Genomic DNA, 27322 nt, shown 5'->3' with positions numbered 1-27322 from the left:
GGAGCAGCTGGGCCCATTCTATCTTTCTCGCCCTTTTGTCCGAACGGAGGGGCCTCAAGGAGGTTAGGGAAACCAAGCTAGGCAAATCTCCCAGCGAACTCATGGCGAGGGACACCGCGCAAACTCCGACCATCCCTCGTCTCCGGCTGCTTCAGGGCGCCGCCAGTTATTCCTCCGACTTCACCGCCCCCTCTCTGTCTGCGCCCTTCAAGCTCGACGAGGGATATTCCGATGAAACGAGAAGCCAGCCCGACAAGGAGTTGCTGAATTCACCCCCCGATGATGTGATGCCGCTCCCCGACTGGGTTCACGCTCATAGTGAGGCCGAGAGAGCCGGTGAGTTCAGCCACCACCCTTTCCCTTGATCCCCGTCCGGCGCAAGGCTCCTCCTCCGCTTGGCTTCTTGCGCGATGATCATTATACTGACTAGCTGTGGTGTTTCATGTAGAGCTCGCCTACAATATTCTACGGACCTTGCGTGCTTCCACTGTCGCTTCGGTGGTCGAAAAGCTAGCGCCTCTATTGCACATGGATCCCGTACTGAAGTTACCCCCGGAAATCACCGCCGAGATCTTTTCCTACCTCGACCCCCAAACGTTGGTGACGGCTTCCTTGGCATCTCGCTCCTGGCGTAATCGCATTTTTGACTCCCGCCTCTGGAGAGATTTGTATATTAGCGAAGGCTGGCGCGTCGACATTGACGCCGTGCATACATACGAGCAGGAACACTCGGGATTGGAATCCCCCCAACTCCGGAAATCTCGGTTGAGGCATATAGATCCGGATCTCGGTGAACCGAAACAGAAGAAGCGCGTCCCCCCCAGCTGGCTAGACTCGCGCGCGACAGGATCGCTGGATAACAATGAGGCCGTGCAAGGGGACGGGTTGCAGCCTTCCGCAGCGGCTGATGTTGAAGGTGATCATCCCATGAGTGATGCGTCGAACGACCGAGGACCGGTGCTCGCAGCTGGGCAACAATCATCTAGCGCCCGTCATGAGTCGTCGGGAACTGCCCAATCAAGCACAAATCTACAGCAAAACTCTACGAACGCTGGCCCTCCCAAGTCATCACTATTAATGCGAATGCCGAATGGTGCTGCGAAGATGAATTGGCCGCATCTGTATCGGGTACGGAGGCGGTTGGAAGAGAATTGGACCAAGGGTCGTTTCACGAATTTTCAGCTGCCGCACCCAAACCACATGGAAGAATGTCATCAAGAGTGTGTATATGCGATCCAGTTTACCGAGAGATGGTTAGTCAGTGGTAGCCGGGATAAGACTGTCCGAGTATGGGACCTAGACACCAAGCGACTATGGTATCCCCCTCTTCAAGGCCACACAAAGTCGGTTCTCTGTCTCCAGTTCGACCCCCGTCCTTCTGAAGATATTATCGTGTCGGGAAGCAGCGACAAGAACGTCATAATCTGGCGCTTTTCGACTGGAGAGAAGCTTCACGAGATTGCGCCAGCTCATGATGACTCTGTCCTGAATCTCAGATTCGACGAACGCTACATAGTAACTTGCTCCAAGGACAAACTTATCAAGGTCTGGAACAGGCGTCAGCTCACTCCAATGGACAAGGACTATCCGTCTGTTTTCCAGGGCTCGGGCGTCTCCTATCCGTCGTACATTGTCGACACGAGTGAGATTCCCGCTTTCATACTTGAAGCCGAAATTGCCAAGAATCACATCCGAACCTTATCCCCATATTCATTGCTGATGATTCTTGACGGACACACTGCCGCTGTGAATGCCATTCAGCTCAACGAGGATGAGATCGTCTCTGCCTCGGGCGATCGCTTGATCAAGGTCTGGAACCTGCGCAACGGCGCTTGTAGGAAGACAATGATAGGTCACGAAAAGGGCATTGCGTGCGTACAGTTCGACAGCAAACGCATTATTAGTGGAAGCAATGATGACACAGTTCGCATTTTCGACCACGCCTCCGGCGCCGAAGTGGCCTGCCTGCACGGGCATGCCAACCTCGTTCGGACAGTCCAAGCTGGTTTCGGAGACCCACCGGGAGCCGAGGAGGCCTTACGACTGGAAGCCCTGGCTGTCGATAACGAGTTCCGTGACGCCCAGCGCACTGGTGCAAACGTAGACCTCCCCCCTAGTGCTCTTCGGCGCGCTGGATATCAGCAGAGCACCAACGGGTCCCGGAACCCAAGAGACATCAAAGCCTTGGGCGCCAAAATTCCTCCCGGGGGAGGCGGAAGCCAATGGGGACGGATCGTCTCCGGCTCATACGACGAAACCATCATCATCTGGAAAAAGGACAACGAAGGCCGCTGGGTTGTAGGTCAGAAACTCCGACAGGCAGATGCAGCTGCCAATGCCTCATACAGCCATCTAGATTCCGCTGCACGCCAGGCAATCGCACGGTCCAACGCCTTTGCTCAAGCGCAGCAGGCACAGCAGGCTCAAGCTACCATGGCAGCGGCAGCGATATCAGCAGCACCACAGCAAGGTCAGCCACATGGCGCAGGCCATGGCCAGAATCAGCAACTGCAACAGCAGCTGCAACCACAATCACAACCACAACCAGCACGTTTGCCTACAAGCAACTCCAACACGAACGAGTCCTCATCGCAAAATGGCCCCTGGCCCGCGCACCTAGCCCTGAATCCAGCTCTTCTCATCTCCAACAACCTTCCCACCGTCCAGCAAAGCACAACTCAAGCTCAAGCTCCCCCACCCATCATGCATGCCGGCGCCCCAATGAGACCACCAATAATACCACCCCACGTCCAGCAACAATTACAACACCCCCGAGTGAGGGTCCATCCTGCCCCCCAGCAACCACCTACCTCGAGGATCTTCAAGCTCCAATTTGACGCGCACAAAATAATCTGCGCAAGTCAGGACCCGAGAATAGTGGGGTGGGATTTTGCCGCTGATGATGAGGAACTTAAAGAAGCGTGTCAGTTCTTCAAGGGGTTGTAACTGTGACTGATTTCTAGTCAGCGCTGGGGAAAAATGGCTCGTGAAAATATATCCTTCTCGTTTTCCTTACACAGAAAAAACCTCTCACCCTTTTCGCTTTTACTACTCTTCGTTTCCCTTGTGCATTAGGAGCCCGTTTCTTGTTCCCTTTTTCAAATTGTCTTTTTTCTTTATCGTTGCCCTTGGGTGATTTGTCTATATTGCATGAGAATCATCTCGTTTATTGGCCTCTTCTTCTTGTGGAGACCTTATGTATGTGGATGTGCCTTGTCAGGCCTTGTGTCTTGTTCATAACTCTTACCTTTAGAGCATTTCGGCATCGGAGCGATGGAGTCGGTTGGTTTATGTCAGCAGAGACGAAATGACTACAGCTGTTGTTCGTTTATGACATTGATAATGACATTGCCAATAATGGAAACTTGAATTATGCAGTCACATTCTACAGGCTAGCGCTAGTAATTCGAACACTCGAGACAGAAACCCATTTGTTGAGGGTTGAAACGCAGCGAAAGGATCAAATGTATTTGGCGCACCACCAGTCCAGTAAATGTGCTAATGAAAGAAGAGCCTTACAGTGGTACGCAGGTTATGGTCCAAGCAATCATTGGTATATAATTCACGCCGACATCGGGCTTGTGGCTGGAAAGTTGCGAGAAGGAAACTTTTGGAGCGACCTCCAAGCCCCTGAGAACCACAGTCGGAGGCTCTGCACCTGACTTCTAGGGCCACTCGGGAGGGAGTGCTCAGCATTGGATGAAAGATGGCTCCTCGCAGTGGCGTATGTATCGTTGGAGGCCGTATTAGAGTGAATCGCAGCGTTCTGCTCATCTCGAGCCCCCATACAGCAGGAGAACCAAGAATTGACACCACGCAGCGATTGCAGCCAAGGACCCGAGTTGGCATTGGCGGACTCAGTGTCTTCATGTGCCGTAAAGATGGGTGGTGACTCCGTGGGCGCCAGGTAGCATGCCGCAGGATCCCCCACGCTCTCAGGACCTTGCGCATCGAGGCCTTCCATGTGCCTTGGTATGCCAGGCATTTGCGAACGAGAAGCACATGTGTAGAACGAGTCAACCCTACTTGTAGGAAGAGAAGCATTTGCCGAAGCCGGCCGCTGAGAAGATTTTGCCAAAGCCGGGCGAGGCAACGGTAGTAAACTATTCAGGCCTATCTGCGGGCGATTTCTTCGCATGCGACTGCCCGTGCCAGTATTCACAGGATCGATGCTGTCAACCTGGTCCTGTTTCACGCCTGAGAGCCCTCTGTCGATGTGTTCGCCTTGTGTGGTGGCACCGCTATCAATATCAACACCATCTTCGCAAGTAGCTGAAATGGCAGCTTGGTGAAATGGATGATCCTCCAATCGTCTAGCCAAATTCATCCCGTGACCACTCTGTCTATAAGGAAAGCGACCTTGGACCGCGGTACCATCTTCTGCCCTTACCACGGTATATGTTTGTCGCCTAGGCTGCGGAGGGGGAGACGATGAGAAGCTGAGGAGCCTTCGTAGCATCCCTCCGTAGGATCCCGTGTTCGAGCCATCAGCTACGCGGCGGCCCGCACGCCTAGGCGGGCTTGGACTGGACTGCTGCGCTCGCCCACTAGTGGTGGCGGAGCGAACAGGGAACTGGGCAGTGTAGTAAACAGCTTCCCGAGTACCGAATGAAGGAAGTCCAGGGGGTGTGGGCGCTCTCACTGGTGGTGGATAGGTGGGAAGTGCAGGGCTGACCGGCGAGTCAAGATTACCGGGCCACTTGAACGTTCTCGAGGTATCATCTGCATCGTTGAGACTGACTGCCTTCCTGAGGTGCAACGCGTCGAGGAGGTTCTGCTTTAGCGAATCGTCTGAAGGTGAAGCTACAACTGCCTTCTCTTCATCTGTGGATAGCACACGGCTGTCCAAGAGTGACTGAGGGTGCCAGCCAGGGGACTGGGTGTTTTGTTCCGGGCAATATTTTGGCTCACGGTTCGCCCGCTGGGAAGGGTCCGTTGCTTCTGGCGCAAGGGGCACAAACATGGCCATATTGGCAGCTATCCTGCTATCCAAATTTCCACGAGATTGACATCTTGAGCCAAATTTCGAGCCAAGGTCCTCAGTGCCAGAGTCTGTCCTTAAGGCATTGAAGATAGAACTCTCCTCACTCATCACAGACTCTGACAAGGTCGCTTTGCCTAGTGGTGTGGCTTCTCCCAGAGGTTCTACCTCCATTGCAGAGACTTCATCTTCGTCGGACGAGCCATGTTGAGCGACTGGGACGTTCTGACTCTGATCATTCATGGTTCCATAAAATCAGGTCGCGTTTTATGCCAGGCAGACATTAAATGGGCAATGAGGTTGATGTCGAGGACATGCCTCAAGGACGACAATCCTCAGGAAGGGTGTCCGTCCATGGCACCTTCCCTTGACCATGTAGTCCTGGAGGAAAACGCACAGCACAATGAAGAAGGCATGGCCTTGTGTCTAGTACTCCGATGAGCATTAGTAAATTGACCGAACAACAGACAGGATTCAGCTGCCTGTGGTGCTGCTGGTGGGGGGCGGATATTGGAAAACATCCAGAGAGCCATGCGATGAAGCTGAAGTAAAAGGGTGAAAAGGGGAGCGGATAGAATTGTGGCCTCGACCCCCGAGATAAATTTATTTCCTCACCTCAACCCACGTTGATCTCCACCCATCTCTTCTCTATAGATAACCATCCACATTTAAACATGGTCATGACAACACTTGATCGATAAATCGACTGCATTGAGTGGCTGTGGAACGTGCGGGAGCGATGAAATTAACGATTAATTATGATTAGATCCGAGCGCCAACCCCGGAATTGGAGTGAAACACCAACGGGGCTGCTCCACTCCCCGTTCCAATCCTACGAACCACTTGCCATCTCAACTCACTACCTTGAAAATGGATGATCATGGCCCATCAGTGGAGATGGACTAGCCTGAAGCAAGAGATAATTTGTTGTCCTCATTATCCTCCCACGTCTGGTATGTCTTCGTGGATTGATCTGATATTTCGGGCGAAGATGTGAGTCGATGTGGTCGCGTTGACTATTGGTTCGCAGTGGGAAGGGTTGCTAAAGCAGATTCACCTCGCAGTTGGCAGGGGATGAGAACAGACAATACCAAAGAACCTCTCCAGCAAATGCATTACCTTCAGCTGTCAAGAATGGATTCACACAGGCACCTCCTGACCAAGGTTGGGCTCAGCCGAGGTCGGATCGTCGACACCAGAACACGATGAAACCGGCCATCATGAGACAATTCGACCTCCTTTCCAAAAATGAAGGTTGCTAGGAGTGCAACCCAACGTCGGACCGTTCTACAAACCGTCTTATCAATGGACGCCATCGAGTCTCGGCAAGAGGCTAAGATAATAATACTAAAGCTACTACGGCGCGATCCGTTCGTTGGCTGCGGTGGAATTGATTAAATTGCTTTTTCCCCTCATTTAATGCTCCGCTCTTCGCCAGCTGGTCACGCAACCCACCGGCTGCTGGTTACTTGTTCTCTCATGGACTCCAGAGCACCCCAGGCTTCAGCAGGTATGTACCAAGGCTCTGCTGCTACTGCCGCTCCAGCGGAGCTGCCTCCATCGGGCCCTGTCTACAAGGTCTACAAGCGGCGATTCTGGGGTCTGGCCCAGCTGGTGCTGTTGAACATTGTCGTTAGTTGGGATGTATGTTCTCTCGCTGCCGCCACGAAGAATGGGATTGATTCTAATGCCCACCATCATCTAGTGGTTAACATTCTCTTCGATATCCACTACTGCGGCTGAGCATTTCCGCGTTTCTGAGAGCGCCATCAATTGGATGAGCACTGGTTACCTCTTCGCTTTTTGTGTCGCCAGCCCGTGAGTTTACACCTGAACTTCTCCACCTGTCCTGGGTCCCTGGAAGCGATTGGAACTCACGCTCATTCTCGCTCTCAGCGTTGTGATCGTCACTCTCAATAAAGGTGGCCCTAAACCTGCCATCATCACCACCTCAACCCTGCTCCTTGCCGGCAATTGGATTCGATATGCAGGGACCAAGGCGAGAGGAGGCATCTTCGGTGTCGCCATGTTCGGACAGATCCTCATCGGATTGGCACAGCCATTCTGTCTGAGTGCCCCAACGCGATACAGCGACCTCTGGTTTTCTGACCAGGGCCGGACCAGCGCAACGGCCGTAGCCACCCTTGCCAATCCGTTGGGTGCAGCATTGGGAGAGCTGATCGACTCTTTCTGGGCGACCAAAGCAAGCGAAGTTCCGAACATGGTTCTGTATATCTCGGTCATCGTAAGCCTCCTTCTTCCTCAGATCCCTCCACACATAGACCGACCAAACCAAGCCGGCCACAACATGTCCCACGCACCTACTAACAACCCAAAAGGCAACGATAGCAGCACTGCCCTCATTTTTCATTCCCGCCCGACCCCCGACACCTCCAAGTGCTTCTTCTGCGAGCACCAACGCCTCCACACCGCTCCTTCCGGCCATAACCCAACTCCTCAGAACCCTAGAGTTCTACCTAATCCTGATCCCCTTCTCCATATACGTTGGCTTCTTTAACAGCGTCTCCTCGCTCCTCAACCAGATTCTGGAGCCCTACTCATACACCGAAACTGAAGCCGGCATTGCAGGAGGCCTTCTGATCATTGTTGGGCTGATCGCCTCAGCCATCATCTCCCCCCTCACAGACCGCTACAAGCAATACCTGGCCACCATCCGCATACTTGTCCCCATCGTAGCAATCACCTATATCGCCCTGATCTTCGCCCCGCCCAGCCCCGCCGGTATCGCACCATCGTATGTCGTGTGCTCCCTCCTCGGCGCTTCCTCCTTCGCCCTCCTTCCCGTCGTGCTGGAGTACCTGGTCGAAATCACGTACCCGTTCTCCCCGGAGATAGGAAGCACGATCTGCTGGACGGGTGGGCAGTTGTTGGGCGCGATATTCATTCTGGTTCAGGATGCCTTGAAGGCGGGAGAGGACGCTTCCCCGCCGGTGAATATGCAGAATGCGTTGATATTCTCTGCTGTGGTGGCGGGTGTGGCCGCGCCGTGGCCGCTTTGTATTGGCTGTTTCGGACGCGATGTTAGGAGACGGAGATTGGATGTTGATCGAGGCGTGGAGCTGGGCCAGGAGGCCAATGAGGTGCAGGGCGATGACGAAGAGCGTAGAGCTGGAGAAGATGATAAGAAGGGACTTTTTGGGCTGAGTGTGTCGTGGAGGAAGTAATCTAGCGTGGTGGAGTCAGTATGTGTACAGGATGTGTTTGATGACTGCACATGTGATACCCGGGGTGTTGGAAAAACCATGTCCATCAAATGTTAATATCAGGACCTCTGTTGTACCTAACCTGTGATTTTGTAAATAAAGATCATATGATGCTCAAGAAGAAAAGAAATCACCGAGCAGAGTCTAGACCAAATGACATTCATCTAAAAAACAAAGGGAAAATGATAAAAAAAAGAAATAATAATAATAAAAGCACAAAGTTTCAAACAAGGCAGAGACCAGCTATCTGTACATACACAGTTGAAGGCGACCGCCCCCCTTCTTTAAACCATTTCCATATTCCATGCCATCTTTCATATAGATAGATAAAAGTAACACACATGCATGCATCATCACCGACCGTAACCCGCATCGTCGAGGAGTGGAGGCAGCGGCCGAGAGAGAGACAACACTGAATGTTCCTTTCCTTTTTATTTGATCTTCATCAGCGGCAGGCCGCAGCCATCATTATGAATCAAATCAAGGGGGAAATCGATCGTAATATGCCCTTTCTTGTCTTCCTTCGTCGCGGGTTGAGAATTCCATTCCTATCTTATCCTATTATGAACAAGTTTGGTCGTGCAATGGAGAGAAACGCAACTCGCGGAGTAGAGTAAAGGAAGAAGGGAAAAGAAAAGACGTTCTTTATCTATCGATCGATTGAGAGTGATTTGATTCGTTTATTTGAGGGACTTCCAGAGCTTGGGGGCGGCGCACTGGGTAGCGCAGTGCGTAAGGTGGAAGACTAAAGAGGAAGGAATGGTGTTAGTTTATCGATTTCGCTGTGGATGGTACAATTGTGATATCGTGGTGTAAATGGTGTGCTATGAACTTACACTCCTCAACGCAGTCCTCCTTGGGACCCTTGTAGTCGGGGTCCTCCTGCTGCTGGGTTACGCGCTCGACGCACTCATCGAAGTGGTGCTTGTAGGGGGCGCACTGAGAAGAGTTGGCGCACTCTGCGAGAAGCAATTGATTAGTGAGTGTTCGAATTGATATGATCATTTCCCATGGGATGTGTTGTTCAGCGCCAATGGCTCAGAATCGCATGACGTGAGGGTCAGTCAGCGTGTGCATCCGTCTGACCGACTACCCGTCATGTTTGTCACATTGTGTCCGTCTGGAACGGACTTTCCCATGAAAAGAGGTACTGATTAGTGGCAGTAAACTTACCCTCCTCAAGCTTGGGCTTGATATCCTCAGGCTCCTCCTCTTCCTCTTCCTCTTCCTCCTCCTCTTCTTCCTCCTCCTCAGCGGGCTCCTCCTCGGCGGATTCCTCCTCAGCGGGGGTCTCCTCAGCAGCAGAAGACTCCTCGGTGGTCTCCTCGGCGGCAGGGGCGGCCTCCTCCTCGTTGTTCACGGCGGGCTTCTCCTCAGCCTCGGTCTCCTGGCTGGTGGTGGTGGTGGTCTCCTCGGCGGGAGCCTCAGCCTGAGCCTCGGGGAAGCCGAAGGAGGACATAACGTCGGAGAAGAAGTCGGAGAGACCCATCTTGTCTTTGAAATTGGTTTCAATTGAGGGAAGAGGGCGAGAAGGGGGTGTGGGCGGTGGGTGTCGCGGTAATTGAGGATGGGGTTGGTTTTAACGAACTCGAAGCTTTGGCGTTGCTGGTTTCTGCCGGCCCTGGAAAATCGGAACACCCCGGCCGCCGGGCGATGGTCGCAATTATCGTACACGTGATTGGCCGCTCGGGTCGGCCGTGACTAATGCGGTAATATTTCGCTTTCTTACTATCAATTGAATTAGTTAATGTTCGTTGCCGTTCCGTTGTTTTTATGTTATCTACGGGGTTTACTGAATGTGTTGCACTGCATTTCTTCAAAAAGAGAATCCCTAGTAGTATACAGAAGAAAAACAAAAAGGCCGCTTGGGCTTGAGTCTACCGCCGGATTATGTGTGAAGGAGATTGGAGACTATCTAGTCATGGAAGAAAGCATGGAATAGAGCACCCGTCCTGGCTTTAACTGGCTCGACGCAGTCTCTCTTCGAGCGCATCCGCCACACTTTGCTGCTGCACCTCTTCATAATCCGGTGGTGGCTCCATGGGTTCCGATCCTGCCGCCTCTGGCCCTGTGTGATGACTCTGAGGGCTTACAGGTTGCTGTGCAGTACTGTGGACAGCTCCGGATGTGTCACCCGAAGGGCCGGTGTACGCAGGTAGCTCGTCGAGATGGATTGCAGACATATCAACATTTCGGGCACCTCGACTGCTCGCCTGCGTATTCTCGACAGCCTGTTGTAGACGCTCCTTAATCCTTTCGAAATTGTTGTGGAAATCGAACGCTCCCCCCTCTTTGAATGTCACCTTGAGCTGTACAGCAGGCAACGACGCAGGGATGCCTCCTCCAGATACCGGCTGGACCAGAGCCATCCATGCATTGGGCCCGAAGAAGGGTGCAGTGACATGAGCGTCATGGACACTAAGTAATGGTGCGGAAAATGATTGAAATTCTTTCGTTTGTTGCGCGGGAATGTAAACAACCTGAGATGGTGATGTTAACGAAAGTCTATCAGATAATAGAGTTCAGAAGCAAGAAAGTACCCTTTGATTTGTCAGATAAATTCGACCAGCATTGCTTTGCATGGAAAAGGAATCCTTGCTGGCGTTAGAGCCTAGGGGTTGCAGAGACAAAGTGGTCCGCGGAGGAGAGGCGAACAACTGATGCTCATTGGGTAGTCGAACAAAGCCATCGGAGCCTTGCAGCATCACCCAGCTGTTATATTGTGTATCATCATTAGCATGAATCCCTCAGCGTGTTATCACCATTCTAGGTTGAAATAAGTATACATCGCAGGTCTTCTGACTCAGGAATGTGCATGCTAGGGTGTCATGGGGTGATGCAAGAGAGCCAAGGGAGAAAGAAGCTAAATCATCTGATACAGCATGACAGACGCAATAAATCAGAGGTAATGAGTTGAAGAAGCGAGAAGATCAATACTATGTGTATGCAGAACAATAATAAGAGGAGCTCAACTGGGCATAGTGGGGAACATCTACATACTTGATCGACATGTTGTCAAAGCCACAATCGAAAAAGTGGTCTGTGTGGCTGAGTGCAGACTGCGCCGGGATGCAGACTAGATATGGTGGAATCCAGATATATCGTGCGAGAATGAGTTACTGGAAGGATGGATTCAGAGTGCAGGATGAAGACCGGGGAACATTGGCTGAAACAATCCACCAATGGGTAGCACCAGGGTCCAGTTTCAGGTGAGACGCTTCAGGAGTGAGTTGTGAAACGGAGATTATGAAGAGTCTCCAAAGGTTGGTAATGTTTTCCGATCGCTGATAGAGCAATCCCGGACAGAAGAATGGGCAAATGCGGTACTCAAGACCCCTTCGTTGATGGTGAAGCACCCGAAAGTGGCACTGATGGGAAGTAAGGCGAAAGCTAGTAAGCTGCAGCGGATCACTTTCGTCTGATGACAAAACGTTGAGTATAACTAATCTTTTTCTTCTCGTGTGGCAATAGAAACCGATGGGATAAACCGAACCTTCCTGAGGTTTTCACGATGCCCAGGATTCCAGAGTGGAAAAGCGAGCCAGTGAAGCCCGAAGGCGGGAGACGATGCAGTCCGCGGGGCGGCCGTCAGGCGGGGAAGCTTTTTCCAAGTCTCCAGCAGTCCAGCTCCTTACAACAATTAAAGGTGTCTCGGTTCGAGCGGCTGGCCAGTCTTAAGGTCTCCTCCACCACATGCCGGACATACAGTAGCCATCATCTTGGGCCCGAAATCTATCTTAGAGAGAAGTTTGGGAACGCATAGGGATCCGAATTTCCGAATTGCGATCATTACTAGGCCAGATTGGACTTCCTTCTTCCCGCCCGGCCTTATCTTATGCTTACCGTGGATGGACAACTAGTTAGTGACTACGTACTGCGTTCACTACTCCCAAACTTCCTGTGCCCCCTCGTCCGGAAACCCAATCATTCCTGCATGGGATATAGTGCCTCGACTGCGATTGGATGGACTGCAATTTGGATGTCAGTCTAGAAATTAGTACCCAACAGGATGAATAAGCTAATGAAAGTTTTATTTCTGTGGATGGAAGCCTGCATAATCTACCCTTTGTCAACGTTGGCCACGAATCTCGATTGTCGATAACTTGTAGTGCTACTTACTCCACGATCATGCAGCATCCAGGGATATGGACATGTAATTTGTGAATAGGAAGCAGTATTACTAGGGAGCTCGTTTGCTAGGTAGATAACACGGACCTCTCGTGTCTCCAGAGGCGGAGGATCGTTCGGCGGTTGGACCACGGCCAGATATAGTAAGTAACTTGGATATGGAGCTAGCTAAAGCTTCCCAGATACTGTATTCTATACACCAAGAAAATCTGATAGTTCTGCACCTATGTTCTGTGTCTTTCTTCCTAGAGATAGGCTCACGCTTCCGTGGAATCAATGAAGCTACTTATTCCTAAGCCACTACTATTCGCGAGTAATGCTATCGGGTAACCCACCCAGAATGATTCGGCATTCTGTGAAATCCCATATTAAGTTCATTTCTTTGGAGAGCTGGATTGACTCCTTGCATCAGACGGCTAACAGTTAAAGATGAGCATGGGTGGGCACTTATGTAGGAGGCTAATCTTGACCTGAGAGATGTCCGCGAGCAGATGGTGATAAGAACTACAACCACCCATGCCTACTACCAGGATCATTTTGGTGCAGCAAGAATCATTAAATGCACTCCTCTTCTGGCATCTGCCAGCGTGGCTGTCATGCAAGTTCACAAAGCGATGGCGGCTGCTTGGTTTAGTCGAAGCTTGTCAGCTGACAAGGCAGAGTGGCTGCATGTGGCCCAGGGGAATCTTCTTCGTGTGTCGCTGGAACGTTCTAACACCATTTGTCTGTAAAGGTTTCTCAGGTTGCTTGCCTCCTGACTGTTCGGGTGGACTAGATTGCCGTTGAGGCAGCAAAAGGCTTCCTCAGGCATGGCCGAACCAGCCTCGGGAGCCTCGAAGGCGCGGTTAACGTTGAGAGCTGTTATTGGGTAAGTATTTACACGTGGAGAAATCCGTCCGATCAAAGTCACGGCCGACCCACCCCGTCTTCCATCCAGGTTACGTTTCCCCCTTCTGCGCTTCTTTCTTTGCCTCTTCGCTCGTTGTCACCGCTTTCTGCGACTTCAATTCCCTCTTGGACCATTTTGCGCTATTCTGTCGCTCCTTGAGGATCCGCCAAAACCGACGATCACCGTTTCCCCCGGGAGACGATCGAACGCGAATAAAAAAAGAACAGTGTAGCCTGATGAGCACGGCCCTATCGGGAACACCCCCAAGCTTACATTACCCTCACTAGACCTCTGGTGGTCGTCATTTCTTTCATATCTGCTCTTTAGTTTACTAGATCGCGGCTGCTTGGGTTCTCTTGTCAATATACCGAGATACTGTCTCGTGCATCGCCCCTGGACCACACGGACCCCCCCCGTCTTGCATCGTGAAACGCCCTCCGCATCTCTCGCAGGCTTCCACAAACCAGCACTTTTCGGCTCGGAAAAGCTTGTCATACTTTGAAATATACGCATAATCAGCCAAAATGTCAACATCGATACACCTGTCGAGGTTCCGGAAATGGCTTCTTGCTTCTCCGCCAATCGAGTTTGCCATTGGGCAACTCCGGGACCTCTTGGTTGGAGCAATCCGACAGGGTCCAGTTCCACAACATATTGCTTTCGTCATGGATGGGAACCGGAGATTTGCCCGAACGCACGGGATCGAAACTGTAGAAGGACACAACATGGGGTTTGAGGCTTTGGCAAGGGTGAGTCCGATGGAGTTCGGTTCATAGATAACTTCCGCCTCCCGCGAATATTGGTTGCTGACTATACCTGGTGGTTTAGATTCTCGAAGTCTGTTATAAGAGTGGCGTTAAAGTGGTTACAATCTACGCCTTCAGCATTGAAAACTTCAAGCGCTCCAAATTCGAGGTGGATGCTTTGATGGAGATGGCTAGGGTGAAGTTGTCGCAGATGGCTCAGCACGGTGAGATCTTGGATCGCTACGGGGCCAAGGTGCGGATATTGGGTCGGTTAGATCTGCTCAGGCCGGATGTTCTCGCTGCAGTGAACCGGGCCGTGGAAATGACAAGTAACAACGGTGACTGCGTATTGAACATCTGTTTCCCGTATACATCGCGCGATGAGATCACCACAGCTGTTCGAGATACTGTGGCCGAGTACAGCCAGCCTCTTCCGTCGACTCGTCCGTCATCCATCTCCTCGAGGACACCCTTCTCCGAATCCCACATTACACAAAACATTCGAGCACAGGCGCAGGTTTCAAAAGGGGAAGAGGTACCGAGTGACTCGGAAGCTGCATCAGAGTCATCCGGAGATGGCGAAACGACGAAGCACAAGACCCCGAACGGAGTCTATGAAAACGGATCCTCGTTTTCTTCCTCGTCGACTCTCCACCTTGCCGGGCAACAAGATGCTTCCAATGGGAAAGTACCAGCATCAGAGCCCGCCGTCGGGAAGGAGAGCCTTGTCTTTATGTCCCCCGAGACGATCACGCCTCAGACTTTGTCAGACCATCTATTCACCCATGACAATCCTCCTCTAGATCTGCTGGTCCGGACATCTGGAGTTGAGCGCCTGAGTGACTTCATGCTTTGGCAATGCAACGAGGATACGGAGATCGTGTTCCTCGACGTCCTGTGGCCGGATTTCGACCTTTGGCAGTTCCTGCCCGTAATGCTAAGATGGCAGCGTCGAATCTCCAAGTCAAAGAAGAACCCGGACGCGGAGGGGAACTTTGACGGCGATACGTCTGACTCTGTGGAGGAAAATAATGGCAAGGTTAAAGATCTGTAGATTGTTGTGTTCTCATTTCATTTCTCTGTTGTATAAATGGACTGGGTTACCGGCCTGGCATCGATCATTGATCATTGGGAGTTTTGGAGTCACCCCTGGGAGCATTGATAAATATTCCCCCATTCTGTCATCTAGAGTTCATAGCATTGAGCTGAAAGCCGAAAAAAGTGGGTTCCATGAGCACACAGATACAAGCATTGCACATATTTATACTTATACGGAGTATATACGGGACAGCATCTCCACCTCGGGGAATCACGGATCATGTAAAATAATCAGATAAAATAGAGCGTCCGCTATCGCAGCCTCCGATACCGCATCCGACCAAGTGGGCAGCCCCACGTGACTCACACCTGGCGGGGGAATTGAAGCAACCACCGCAACACTGACTCAACTTAATTCCTCTCCTGATATTGTTTTCTTCCTTCTTTCCCAAGTAATACCCTAAATTATCCCCAATTGTCATCATGCCTGTCGCCGGTTCCAAGGTTCTCCTGTTGGGCTCGGGCTTCGGTATGTCTCCAATCCCTCCCCCCATTCCTGATCCGCCGATTCGGACCCCGCATTGAGAGTCATTGATGGACTTCATCCCACTGATAATGCCTCTATAGTCACGAAGCCCACCGTTGAGGTTCTCAGCAAGGCTGACGTTAACGTCACTGTTGGTATGTACAATACGAAACTCAATTGAATCCCTCCATACCCCATACTATTCACTAGCACCCAACATAGCTGACCATCGTCTACTATACCCCAATCAGCCTGCAGAACCCTCGAGAGTGCTCAGAAGCTCTGTGATGGCTTCAAGAACACCAAGGCCATCTCCCTCGATGTCACCGATGATGCTGCTCTTGACAAGGCTCTGGAGCAGGTCGATCTCGCCATCTCCCTGATCCCCTACACCTTCCACGCCAATGTCATCAAGTCCGCCATCCGCACCAAGAAGCACGTCGTCACCACCTCCTACGTCTCCCCCGCCATGATGGAGCTGGATGAGGAGTGCAAGAAGGCCGGCATCACCGTCATGAACGAGATCGGTCTGGACCCTGTATGTCTACCTCTCCAGATCATCCCCGAAAATCCTACTAGACACAGAACTAACCCAACTTTCCAAAACAGGGTATTGACCACCTCTACGCTGTCAAGACCATCTCCGAGGTACGTCCAGGATTCACTCCACCTTACTGCCACCACTTAACCCATCACTAACCCACCCATTAGGTCCACGCCGAAGGCGGCAAGATCACCTCTTTCCTCAGCTACTGCGGTGGCCTCCGTAAGTTATCCAAACTTGCTCAGCAGCATACAATCATCCTAACCACCTCTTACCAGCCGCCCCCGAATGCTCCAACAATCCCCTGGGCTACAAGTTCAGCTGGTCCAGCCGTGGTGTCCTCCTGGCTCTCCGTAACGCCGCCAAGTTCTACAAGGACGGCCAAGAGTTCAGCGTCGCCGGCCCCGACCTGATGGCCACCGCTAAGCCCTACTTCATCTACCCCGGCTTCGCCTTCGTCGCCTACCCCAACCGCGACTCCTGCCCCTACCGGGAACGCTACAGCATCCCCGAAGCCCAGACCGTCGTCCGTGGCACCCTCCGCTACCAGGGTTTCCCCGAGATGATCAAGGTCCTGGTCGACATCGGCTTCCTGTCCGATGAGGGCAGCGAGTTCCTCAACAGCCCCATCGCCTGGAAGGAGGCCACGAAGCAGATCCTCGGCGCCACCTCCTCCGCCGAGAAGGACCTCGTCTGGGCCATTTCCTCCAAGACTGCCTTCGCTAACAACGATGACCGCGATCGCATCATCTCCGGTCTCCGCTGGATCGGCCTCTTCAGTGACGAGCAGATCACTCCCCGTGGTAACCCGCTCGACACCCTGTGCGCTACCCTCGAGAAGAAGATGCAGTATGAGGAGGGCGAGCGTGATCTGGTCATGTTGCAGCACAAGTTCGAGATCGAGCACAAGGATGGTCAGAAGGAGACCCGTACTAGCACTCTCTGCGAGTATGGTGTGCCCGGTGGGTACTCTGCTATGGCTAAGACTGTTGGTGTGCCTTGTGGTGTTGCTGTTAAGTTGGTGTTGGATGGTACTATTAACCAGAAGGTATGATTATTCCCTGCCCTATTGTATTGTATTACTTGGTTTCTTGGTGTTGGGTATCTTGCTAACGGCTATTGCGAATTTCTAGGGTGTTATTGCTCCCATGACCATGGACATCTGCGCTCCTCTGATCAAGACCCTCAAGGAGGACTACGGCATTGAGATGATCGAGAAGACTCTGTAAAAACAGGGGGTTCCTGTGGTCTTTTCTTTCTCGTTCTATGATGATATATTAACGACTTGGGAGATGGGGTGTTAGAGAAAACAAAATAGGGTAGATCAAAATTCAGATCGGTTTTGAAGCAAAACTTATTGTAAAGAAGATATATCTCCAATTAGTATATGATGTAACAGTTACCAAAATTGTAGATAGTCAAGAGTTTAGTAATGTCTTCTTCCTATCGTGAGTCTTATTTCGTCTACTAATATGTTCATGGTCTGTTGTCTATCGTGCATTCGTTGGACGCATACCCCCCAATTGCTTGGAGGGGAGGAGTTTTATATCAGGTCAGGTGAGGTAAGGATGAGTCGGCGCAAGATGCCTGTTCCCAGAAACACAGTTTGTAAAGATCCAAAAAGCAGTTCGCTACCCCCGTCTTCTACAGGACGCGTGGATGCAAACAGGATCCTTGGTCGCCCTCATACCGCCCCAAAGTGCTGATTTAGATCATAATACGGTCATGGTTTCGCGGATGCGCTCAGAGAATAGTGCCAAACCTATACCGAGAAGAAGAAAAACAACCATCAGCAACTGTCTCCAAGCAAAAGAAGATCTGGGCAAGCCATTGTGAGGAAGCAATTGGCTAACAGGCAAAGCAAGGATTTGGAACATACCCGAAAGTCTGCTTGATGCTGCGGACGTAGTACACATCCCAGTTCTGTTTGGTGACATCCTCCTGGCCAACAGGGACTCCGGTCCAGGTCACGCGCATCTGAGTGACGCCGTCGACATCGTTCTGGTCGAACTTGATCTCGAGCGTGCTGAAGTGACCCGCGGGCCACTGGGCGAGACGCCACTTCTGCACAATCAAGGTAGGAGCCTCGAGCTTGACGTACTCGCCGGTGACATTGCCGTCGAAGATGGCGAACTTTCCGCCCACTTGAGCGCCGTCAAACTGGCGAGGGGCGCCGCGAGTGAAAGCAGCAATGCGCTGCGGGTCAGTGAAGGTGTTGTACAGCTCCTCAGCCGTGGTGCGGAACTCGTCCGAAGCGGTCACGGTAGTAGTGTTGACCGAGACCTTCTCGGAGGTAGTAGTGGTGGTGGTCGTAGGAGCAGAGGATTCCTTCTTGGTCGTCTGAGGGTGGTACTTGGGAGCAGCGAACCCGCTGGAAGGGTTGACACCAGGAGCGTGTTGAAGGTCCTTGCCGTGTTCAGCAATGAGGGCGGGACCCAGCTTGGCCAAAGCCTGTCTGAGCTCAGGAACGAGCTTGGAGCGAACCAGATCCTTCACGGCCTGCTTGGAAGGAGAATCCGAGTAGTTCTCAATCTCAAACTAAAAAAAAGCCATTGAGTCAATTGGCTGGACAGCTATGGAGATACGAGGGGGCTATAGGGAACATACGACGTACTCATCTTCCTCGGTGTCATGGGCAACCTCGGGGATGGTGATCTTTCCACTAACGGACTCGTCGTCCTTAGTCTTACCTGTCAAAGGTCTTAGTGGTGTGCCCTGAACAGAGAGAAACACTATCATTGCTTTAATTACGAACCTTCATACTCGAGCTGTACTTTGACATCGAACAAGGTGATGACCTTGCCCTTTCTCTGACTGACGTCTACATCGCCATCCATGCTCAGCAGGTTGGAGATCTTGGCAGAGACTCCATTGTCTTCCACGGAGAGGACGGAGAGGTTCTCCTTAAGGTAGTCCTTGGCCCAGCCGGAGGCATCCTTGTTCACCCAGTGCCAGTTGTTGGGGTTGTGAAGAACCATGATGGTGGTAGTTTATTTTATTATCAATTGGTCTAAGGGGATCTCGATGGAAAGAAAAGCTGCTCTATTGCGGGGCTGAACTTCGCTAGTGGGTCAATGTGCTTAGCGAGTCCGAGTCTTTCTTCTTCTTCCTTCTTTCGCCAAAAAAGCTGTTCGTTCTGTATCATCGCACACACAATATTAGCAATTATTCGTAGCCATGAAAAGGTTGTGCGATAATGTTTCAAGTAGGCAGTGGAAGCATCGTTTCAGGATCCGGATAGCGTTTCCCGGACCGCAAGCTACTCAGCATGGAAGATGAATTCGTAAAGACATCCCCGTCTGACTGGTGCCAGCTATGAGTTCTCATCATTCGATGGGATAGCCCTCTCCAAGACAGAGTCCCTTCCTTGTGGGAGGGGAACCCGGCCAGGATTGGGAGGTGGAAAAGTGTGCAGAATTGGGTGGGATAAAAATTCAGTGTCAACTTACAGTCACAAAAAAACGTCTCACTTTAAAGACGCTGGAGCAAAGACAGATCAATCAAGTCCCAAGTGGCAATGGGAGAGTAGGAGCAAAGAGGGATGTACCGTGGAAGCGGAGGGAAATGGGGGGCAGCCCGTATTAAATAAGACTACGAGTTGGTTTGGTTGAAGGAGAAAGGCAAAAGGGGAAAAAGTTCGAGGATCCGGAAGGAAACCTCTAGAAGCCGCACTCGGGTCACGTGGGGACCCGTCCAGTCACCGGCGCGGAGGAACAATCTTACAGTCACCGGGATGTATCTCCATTCATTCAATCAATAATCAAGTGGATGCGCAGCTGCAAACGAATGTGGGTATCTTCTAGCGACACAGTAATAGACCATCAATCAGGAAACAACAAGCAACATAATCACAGAAGAATGACGGGTGTAAACTCTTGATAGACCCTCATCAGTCATCACTCGTTAACAATCAACAACAACAACTTGGTTCCATTCACTATGCCTGTTCCAATTGTTCCAGATCCTCCCATCCATCTTCCACCATCAGCTGCTCTTTCACCCGTTCGCGTAGACGCTGAATCCCACTTCCCAGGGCTTCCGCCCACTGCCCCTCCACGGTAGCTACTTTGTCTTTTAGATCGCTCGTCAATGTGCGCTCTTCATCCGTACGGGTCTCCTGCATTTCCTGCTGCACCTTGCCCTCGGCCTCGCCCAGGCGGATTCGCTCTGCCTCCATAAGGTTGCAACTGGCCCTCATAACAGCGGACTTGACCTCGTGTAGCAAGCAAAAAAGGTTGATCTGCGACTCAATGTATTGATAACTGGATTTTTCGGCGTGAGAGACCAGGGTATACAGGTACTGGAGTGGATGTGCCCGGTAACTCGGATTCTCGTCGTATTCGTTGGCAGGAATCTGGACCGTAAAGCCACGGAGTTTCTCAGGAATCTGCTGCACCAACTCTGACAGAGACGGCGCAATATCCCAGAAAGCCGACAGTTGTATCTCCACCCCTCGCGCTACATTCCCCTCGACCACGTCCAGAAAGGATTCGAGACGTGCTAGAGCATTAGCCTCGTACTCCACCCGGCGATCCAAGGCGTCTTTGACAAAGAACTCATTGGTCTCGCGTACTTTATCCTCGTTGGATGCTTGCTTATAGGGTAGCAGGACCACGGCTCTATACTTCTCGTCGCGATCACTGATCAGATCGAATACCTCGCGGTGTAGTTGCTCGCGCGCTTCAAATAGCCATTTGAGTTGTGTGAGCTTCTCCAGGAGCTCTGGCTTCTCGTCTCCTTCCTCCTGTGTTTGGTCTGGGGTCTCGGATCGTGCGTCATCAAATAGCCTGCCACGGAGCTCGTCAATGCAAGCTGTAGCCCTGTCAATCCTGTCGGCAAGGATCGCGCGCATTGGTTTGAATACTGATTCTTGGTATGTGTCCAACCCGCCTTTGATCAGATCTCTTTCAAGTCGGTTTTCCTCCACAATCAATGCGGCTTCTGCTTCCGCTGCCTCTGCAAACGTGATACTACCTTGTTGGATTTGACTCTGGATGTTGGCTTTGAATTGCCGTCGTCCCTCTTGGACTCGGGCTTGGTGGTCTTGGAACAGCCCATCCAATTCCGTTTGGTGCCGCTGCCTGGCTGTCTTGATCTCCGACACGTCTGTGATTGAGCGCACTAACGTTCGATAAGTAACGAGGTCTGGGTGGCTGTTGTTGACCGCAGGATAGTGTCGAGGATACGGCGGTGGCAAGGTGATCAGTCTCGAGACATCCATGCTCTGCACTTCTTCAAACCGCCTACTGGACCCAAGGCGGGTATTGTTGGGATAGTCTGCCAGAACAGGCTCCTCGTGCCACCCAACCTTTTCGGGAGGGTATTCATCAGGACCATATGCAGCGTACTGATTTCCCCCATTTGAGGTGCCGGCATTCCCTGTGTCGGACGAGCCTTGACTTTCCTCCCACAGCAGAGCCCCACGTGATAATCCCATATACTTAGTCTCCCTCTTTGACCTCTGCACTCTTCGCTCGCCCCCTTCGCTGCTAGAACCAGTCTTGGACTCCCACCATCGACTAGGCGCCCGTCCCCTTGAACTCATCTCGTCATTACTCAACCCCAGACTTGCGATTGGCGAGAGGCAGGGTTGATAGTTATTCCACCAGGCCGATTCTGGACGTACCTGGGGTATGTCCAGCTTAGGTGCCGTAGGATTGGACACCCTTCTCGAAGATGGGCCCGGCACTATTTGGCTAGTCTGTGGCAACGGCGCTGGTTTGGGAGGAGATACAAACAATTTACGGCGCACACTTTCAACATCAAACGGTTCCAGATCCCATACTTTAGCATACCGCTCACGCCGAATCTGGGACTCCGAGATGATGAACTCGGTGAACAATTTCAATGCTTCCTTCTCGTCCATTGTGCCCGCCTCCTTTTCAATGAATTCACGATGTCTCTGTATGGCGTTCCGGACAAATTCGTCATCGCGGTGAACGACAGAGTCGAGAGAAGGGTTTTGTTGGGTCGACACGCGACGAGGAGCTAACGGGGAGACTGTAGTCACAGGCTCGTTTGGAAGGTGTAATATATGTGAGACTGGTCGCTCTTCCTTGGATCCCGGCCGAGGTGTAGTTTCTGACCCAGAATGCAGAGGAGGCGTTGGCAGGGCTTTGGGGGGTAATGCTGGCGATGTGCGTTTGGGATATGCAGATGATCTTTCTGTGCCCGGTGAAAAGGGCGGCGTCTGCGCAAACCGCGAATTCGAAGCCGGTGCTTGAGGGCTCGGCTCTGGCTTGGGGGTTGAACAGGACCGGTTCGAAAATAGACCTCCAGAAGATGCTCTAGATCGTGATGTAAACTGTGGTCCATCAGAAGAAATGCTACGAGTGCTGAGAGGTGCGGCTTTGACCGAAGCCTGGTTCCGGCCATTATCCGTGTCGACGCCCGCTTCTCCCAAAACTAGGTTGGAGGGTTTCAATTGTTCGAGAGCTTCAGCCCAGGGGTTGCTGCTCATGGAAACAGCACTGAGGCTATCAAGCACCTGGCTTTGTCTGTTTCGACGTTCAATCCTCCTTTCTCGAATACCTTTAGCGTTTGGGTCTTTAATAGCTGGGCTCCGAAAGAGACCACCGCTATTGGGATTTTGGCCTGCGCGAGACGACTCAAGAGATTCCGGCCCACTCGTATTAGATGTAGTTGCCGTATTAATGGTTAGTGGTTGTCTGTCTGCTCTTGGTTTGACATCGATTGATTCTTCGACCCATCCAGCCGGTGTTGGCGGGATGCTGTCTAAGCTTGTGCCTAGAGCTGGAGGTGGCCGTGCCCTGCCCGTTCTAGCTGCCCCTTGCGAGTTCCGGGATGATGATGCGTCAGAGAGGCCATTCACACTCTGCGACCTTGTGGCCGGTGGCGGTCCTGGTGGGGGTGGAGGAAGAGGCATTCCCGGCTCCCAACTAGTCCCTGGAGGGGACCGGGCTCCAGATTGACTATGAGCCCTTGATGAACTCGCACTGTTGACAGCTGGTCCAGCAGATACGGCCCTTCTTGCAGCTGGGGGCCGGTCCGTATCAAAGAGTTGAGAGGGCTCGAGCATGTTGTTATCATTACTCAATTGTGTCGAGTGAATAGTTTCGGGTGAGACCACGATGTGCGGCCCTGGCCCTGCCATAACTGCTGCTGGTTCTCTATACGTCTCTACCCTATTCTGGGATGAAGATCTAGATGATAGGCCAGGTGGCAGCGGCGGTGGCGGTGGTAGTGAGACCCGTCGATTATGGCTCGACTCACTTCCCACGAACATCGACAGAGGGCGAGTCCGGGGAAGGCGGCGTTGTCGATATTCTGAAGGAGCATCCACACCGGTACGCACCGCCCCGTTATAGGAAGAGCTAATGCTAGGCGAGGTAGAACCCATTGACGAAGCATTCTGACTGACATTCTCTCTCTGATGTTGCTGGCTTGGCGGAGAGTACGGCGGTGGAGGCGGCGACAAAGATACATCTACAAAGCTCACATTAGGTTCGATTTCTGGACCCTGAGGATATGCAGCAAGCTAGAAATTTCAAAGCTACAAGTGGTGAAAGGGTACAGGAGTATCAAGGGGTTAGAGAAAGAGAAACAGAAGAAAGAAGAGGACAGACCTGAGTGAGGTCCAGTTGACCGTGGCTGAGAGACGATCCGCAGCATATTATTCGGTGGTGTATATGTAGTTTGGCCCGCATTCATGGAGCCACTGCCCACTGGGCCCCAATCTTGAGGATTGTAAGGCACATTGTATTGTCTAGAAGCCATTGGTGACGATCCGATTGCCGCCCCTCCAGGCGAGCCTACGGCGGGAGACTGGCCTTGAGTGAAAGGACTCGACAACGACGTCGACGAAAGAGGGGTGGAAGTGTAGCCTGATCCCAGTGCGAGCCCAAGCCCTTGGAATTGATGACCACCCAGCGATGTTGTCAGCGGAGGGGGCTGTACAGCATGCTCTCGGCGACTAGGAGACGGCTGATTGCTGGAGGTAAGAGGTGTCGGCCAGCCGCTGAAGGAATAAGGACCAGATGGCGGCTCGTCGCCAGCATTGCCCGACGATCGCCAGCTATAAAGAGGCCGTGATCAGTACCTTGCAGCGTCGCGAGACAGACACGAGAACAAGTCGAGGACCACAGCGTGTGAGAAAAGCTGGGCGCACCTATTCATACTAACGGAAGGATGCAGGGCCAACCGAACACAGAGCCATGGCCGAGGGCTGAGGGCTGAAAGGACAGGAGGGAGATTAGATTGTGCCAACACGGCGTGCGATTGAGAAGGAGCCAGAGGGCTGAAGCGCAGACCGATTTCTATTCTTTGCAACAGCCTCTGATCCAACCAGATGTGGAGGAGACTTGCAGGCCCAGACGGGCCAGTCGGTACGTATCAACCGTTCGACGAGCATCGTGGGTTTCGATCGACTGACCGGGGAGGCCAGCGAGATGCGTGCTAGAGTCCCTCTAAGGTTTTAAAAATAGCACAGAAGCCAACAAGCAGCGGGCGGGGATGAGGGAAGGGAAGTGCAGGTCTTGACTCTTCAGAGGACTAGTGCATCCCGCGAGATGCAGCCCGGCCGGTTTGATCACAGGCGGCGTGGATGCTGGCGCTTAACTTGCCCGTCCGCGCCCTCTCACAGGCCCGTCGCCCTCCGTCTTCCCTCTCGCCCAGACCCTGTTCCAACAAACCAGCATCGCTGTCACATCGGCCTATGACGAAGATGGTCAAGACTCAACAGGCCTGGCAGTAGTCCAGACATCTCACAGGGTCCGCGAGAGGGCGAAAGGTTTGTCCGTGGGCGAATCGGGCTCGCCATGACAGGGGCACGGGACGGCGTCGCCTCAGGCCATGAGCGCCTACGCAAGATAACGGGACATTACAGGGTTATCCATGGAGAAAGATGCAAGTACAACCAGGGATTCATTCTTATTATAGTAGCTAGAAATTTGAACTACTGCAAGCTAAAGCTCCTGGCTGAAAGAACATGCCAGCATGTTGTACGACTCCTGTCCCGCATGGGCAAGATCATTGCTCCTAAACGGTTGGAGCGTGTTGATCAAAGATTAAGCCCTATAATATTACTGAAGTCATGTCAGCAAAGACTCCACACATTATGTGCAACGAAAACAATCATAATGAGAAAGGTGCGTGTCAGATCCAATGCCCTGTCACAGGCGGTGGTCATCAAGGTTAAATATTTTATGTTGACCGTCGTGATTAAATAGTAGTAAATCATCATTTGAACGAGGGGAGTGGGAGTCGCGAGAAAGTGGATGTATACTCACGTTTGACTTAAAAGGTTGCAAGCTCTGCGCTGGCAATGAAACTACTGATAACTACCACGCTGGTCAGTTACCATAGACGCGCGAGGTTCAAGATGATGTGATGACAACAAGTTGACGGATCAGTCATGACGATTGTCGTCCCGGTCGGCAAAGCCAACTTGGACATATGCTTGTCTTTATTTTGTGTCGTTTCATCATTGTGCGATGTAGGCCAGTTGGAGGATAGAGGTGGCAACATACAGATAACTGGATGTCGGAAACAGTTTACTAGAGCAGTCTGCTGTCCCAAAACAAGTTCCTATCCTGCAAATGAGTCAGCTTTGATCTCAGCCAACTAATGCAACGTTCTATTTGAACAGATGTATTTCAGAAATGCATGAATGGTATAAAAAAGATGTTGTCTGCATCGATAACTCGAATAAGACTCGTCATCTAGGGAATCATCCTCGTGTGATGGGGAATTGTAGAAGCGGGGCTTGAATTTACCTTTTATTAGAAGGCGTCCCGGTAGAAGAGCATAGCAAAGCATCTGCTGCCTTGATTACCAGTTAGCTTCAAGCCAAAGGCGGTAATGTGTGAATCTCAGTGATCGAGAGTGTATCTCAGTGGGCGAGGTTTTCTAGGCCTGCCGCAAAATAGGCATATCCATCAAGACCGGACGTTATGTCTGACGCCGTCGGAGCCCAGTGCCGTTTCATCTTCGAAGGGATGGAGACGAAGGAGACAGTCAGTGAGATGGTAGCTTACCCTTCGCCAATCAAATGTGGACATAGGAGTCTGCGAGATCTGTACACAATCTTGTAACCGTCAGCATATGCGAGCAAAATTGATGACAGTGAAAACAATGGGCAGTTTGTATGACTGATCAGAAATAGCCAATTTATATCGTCGATGACCCGAAGGTCTCAGTCGGTAATTTCCAGCGTATATATTGAAAAAGAAGCATCATGCAAGTCATGGGGGAAACGAAGAGGAAAGCAAGGGGAAAGCTTACCATTTTATCTAGACAGACTGGCAAATCGTTCGAGGAGCTAGATGAGAGTATTAGTGTTCTATTGACCGTTAGCATCCTGCTTTGATCACTGCCTGAAAGACTGAACAAGTATGTCTTGAGCAAAAGCATCAGACTGACGTGCAAAACAATTGAGTTTTCATGCCCTGAAGGGGTCAAAGACTCTAGTTTGAAATGGTTGTAGGTATCATCATAAAGATGGGATTGGGGATGAGGATGGGAAGCGCTGGCAACTGTGGCACTTACCAAATGATTCCTGTGCATCGAAGCCAGATGTGTCAGTTCAACAACAGAGGTGAGCAAAGCCACGGTACTGTGGTAATCTCTACAAAGATGTGATGCATGCTTCCACGGGCATTATAGGAAGGCATCACACAGTGTGGGATGTTGTTGTGTGGGAAGAAAGCTGGAAACCCGCGTCGAAGTTTTTCAAGCATTCCGGTCGGAGCTAATTTTACCGAGAAGCTAGCCCCAATCTGGTCCGGTTATAAGTGGATTAGGTAAGCATTAACCGACACGCGTTCTGCCGCATCTGCCGGTCCTCAAAAGGCGGAAGCCAAGGCGGCGAGGCTTCCCGTCATACCTTCCGGTTTTGGATTCGGGTTCCCGATGGATGAAACATGTATATTATGATGGAGGTCACATGGGATCAAACTACTCATGGCCAGAACAATAGCTCTGGTCTATCGGGCTGGCCCAAATCTTCGAGACATGTTACTAACCCATCCCTTGTTGATCAACGGAGGATCTGGTACTACTCCGGCTGTTCAGGAGGGATCCGGAATCGAGTGATTAAACAGAGCGGGCGAGACTCGAATAGTTCGGCATAGTTTGACGCGGATTATCAAAATTCGCATGTCTGGTGACCATCCGAAACCCACCCACCGTGATTAGGTGCAACGGGCTGAGAGATAGGTAACTATCCTTTCTAGCTGCGCTTATGCGACATTTTTCTATAAGCCCCTTAATACGAGCCGACGGGGAAC

The 27322-nt window shown here is 51.7% G+C and overlaps 9 protein-coding genes across 9 annotated transcripts; 4 read left to right on the top strand and 5 right to left on the bottom strand.

The window, feature by feature from the left end:
* Nucleotides 1-101: 101 nt before the first annotated feature.
* ASPBRDRAFT_196564 (F-box and WD domain protein) lies at nucleotides 102-2946 on the top strand (the record flags this gene model as incomplete). The annotated part of the gene is made up of 2 exons (XM_067621004.1): nucleotides 102-336; nucleotides 449-2946. 2 exons carry the CDS (start codon nucleotides 102-104, stop codon nucleotides 2944-2946), a joined length of 2733 nt encoding a protein of 910 aa, XP_067478276.1.
* A 616-nt stretch (nucleotides 2947-3562) lies between these two features.
* ASPBRDRAFT_55677 (uncharacterized protein) lies at nucleotides 3563-5224 on the bottom strand (the record flags this gene model as incomplete). The annotated part of the gene is made up of 1 exon (XM_067627426.1): nucleotides 3563-5224. One exon carries the CDS (start codon nucleotides 5222-5224, stop codon nucleotides 3563-3565), a length of 1662 nt encoding a protein of 553 aa, XP_067478275.1.
* Nucleotides 5225-6460: 1236 nt separating this feature from the next.
* On the top strand, nucleotides 6461-8636 carry ASPBRDRAFT_675788 (putative cell surface receptor/MFS transporter (FLVCR); the record flags this gene model as incomplete). Its single annotated transcript, XM_067628924.1, has 5 exons — nucleotides 6461-6491; nucleotides 6528-6625; nucleotides 6687-6799; nucleotides 6878-7226; nucleotides 7321-8636. 5 exons carry the CDS (start codon nucleotides 6461-6463, stop codon nucleotides 8164-8166), a joined length of 1437 nt encoding a protein of 478 aa, XP_067478274.1. The 3' UTR covers nucleotides 8167-8636.
* Nucleotides 8637-8885: 249 nt separating this feature from the next.
* On the bottom strand, nucleotides 8886-9694 carry ASPBRDRAFT_55675 (cytochrome b-c1 complex subunit 6 family protein; the record flags this gene model as incomplete). The annotated part of the gene is made up of 3 exons (XM_067627425.1): nucleotides 8886-8950; nucleotides 9042-9164; nucleotides 9379-9694. The coding sequence occupies 3 exons, from the start codon at nucleotides 9692-9694 to the stop codon at nucleotides 8886-8888; spliced, it is 504 nt and encodes a 167-aa protein (XP_067478273.1).
* Nucleotides 9695-10163: 469 nt separating this feature from the next.
* On the bottom strand, nucleotides 10164-11216 carry ASPBRDRAFT_30777 (uncharacterized protein; the record flags this gene model as incomplete). Its single annotated transcript, XM_067622814.1, has 3 exons — nucleotides 10164-10685; nucleotides 10746-10917; nucleotides 11206-11216. The coding sequence occupies 3 exons, from the start codon at nucleotides 11214-11216 to the stop codon at nucleotides 10164-10166; spliced, it is 705 nt and encodes a 234-aa protein (XP_067478272.1).
* A 2530-nt stretch (nucleotides 11217-13746) lies between these two features.
* On the top strand, nucleotides 13747-15022 carry ASPBRDRAFT_126684 (undecaprenyl diphosphate synthase family protein; the record flags this gene model as incomplete). The annotated part of the gene is made up of 2 exons (XM_067617889.1): nucleotides 13747-13971; nucleotides 14051-15022. The coding sequence occupies 2 exons, from the start codon at nucleotides 13747-13749 to the stop codon at nucleotides 15020-15022; spliced, it is 1197 nt and encodes a 398-aa protein (XP_067478271.1).
* Nucleotides 15023-15429: 407 nt separating this feature from the next.
* Nucleotides 15430-17455, top strand: lys9 (saccharopine dehydrogenase (NADP+, L-glutamate-forming)). Its single transcript, XM_067629289.1, has 7 exons — nucleotides 15430-15535; nucleotides 15634-15687; nucleotides 15784-16070; nucleotides 16142-16180; nucleotides 16244-16298; nucleotides 16355-17124; nucleotides 17210-17455. Exons 1-7 carry the CDS (start codon nucleotides 15490-15492, stop codon nucleotides 17303-17305), a joined length of 1347 nt encoding a protein of 448 aa, XP_067478270.1. The 5' UTR covers nucleotides 15430-15489; the 3' UTR covers nucleotides 17306-17455.
* Nucleotides 17456-17924: 469 nt separating this feature from the next.
* On the bottom strand, nucleotides 17925-19054 carry ASPBRDRAFT_127190 (AHA1 family protein; the record flags this gene model as incomplete). Its single annotated transcript, XM_067617947.1, has 3 exons — nucleotides 17925-18614; nucleotides 18684-18766; nucleotides 18832-19054. 3 exons carry the CDS (start codon nucleotides 19052-19054, stop codon nucleotides 17925-17927), a joined length of 996 nt encoding a protein of 331 aa, XP_067478269.1.
* Nucleotides 19055-20013: 959 nt separating this feature from the next.
* Nucleotides 20014-24447, bottom strand: ASPBRDRAFT_55670 (uncharacterized protein; the record flags this gene model as incomplete). The annotated part of the gene is made up of 3 exons (XM_067627424.1): nucleotides 20014-23522; nucleotides 23663-24111; nucleotides 24347-24447. The coding sequence occupies 3 exons, from the start codon at nucleotides 24445-24447 to the stop codon at nucleotides 20014-20016; spliced, it is 4059 nt and encodes a 1352-aa protein (XP_067478268.1).
* Between the last annotated feature and the right edge of the window lie 2875 nt (nucleotides 24448-27322).

Source organism: Aspergillus brasiliensis, assembly GCF_001889945.1.
Source record: "Aspergillus brasiliensis CBS 101740 unplaced genomic scaffold ASPBRscaffold_7, whole genome shotgun sequence".
In the NCBI taxonomy this organism is placed as follows: Eukaryota; Fungi; Ascomycota; class Eurotiomycetes; order Eurotiales; family Aspergillaceae; genus Aspergillus; species Aspergillus brasiliensis.
Note: the sequence above shows the minus strand (reverse complement) of the source record. Positions and strands in the feature narration are given on the sequence as shown.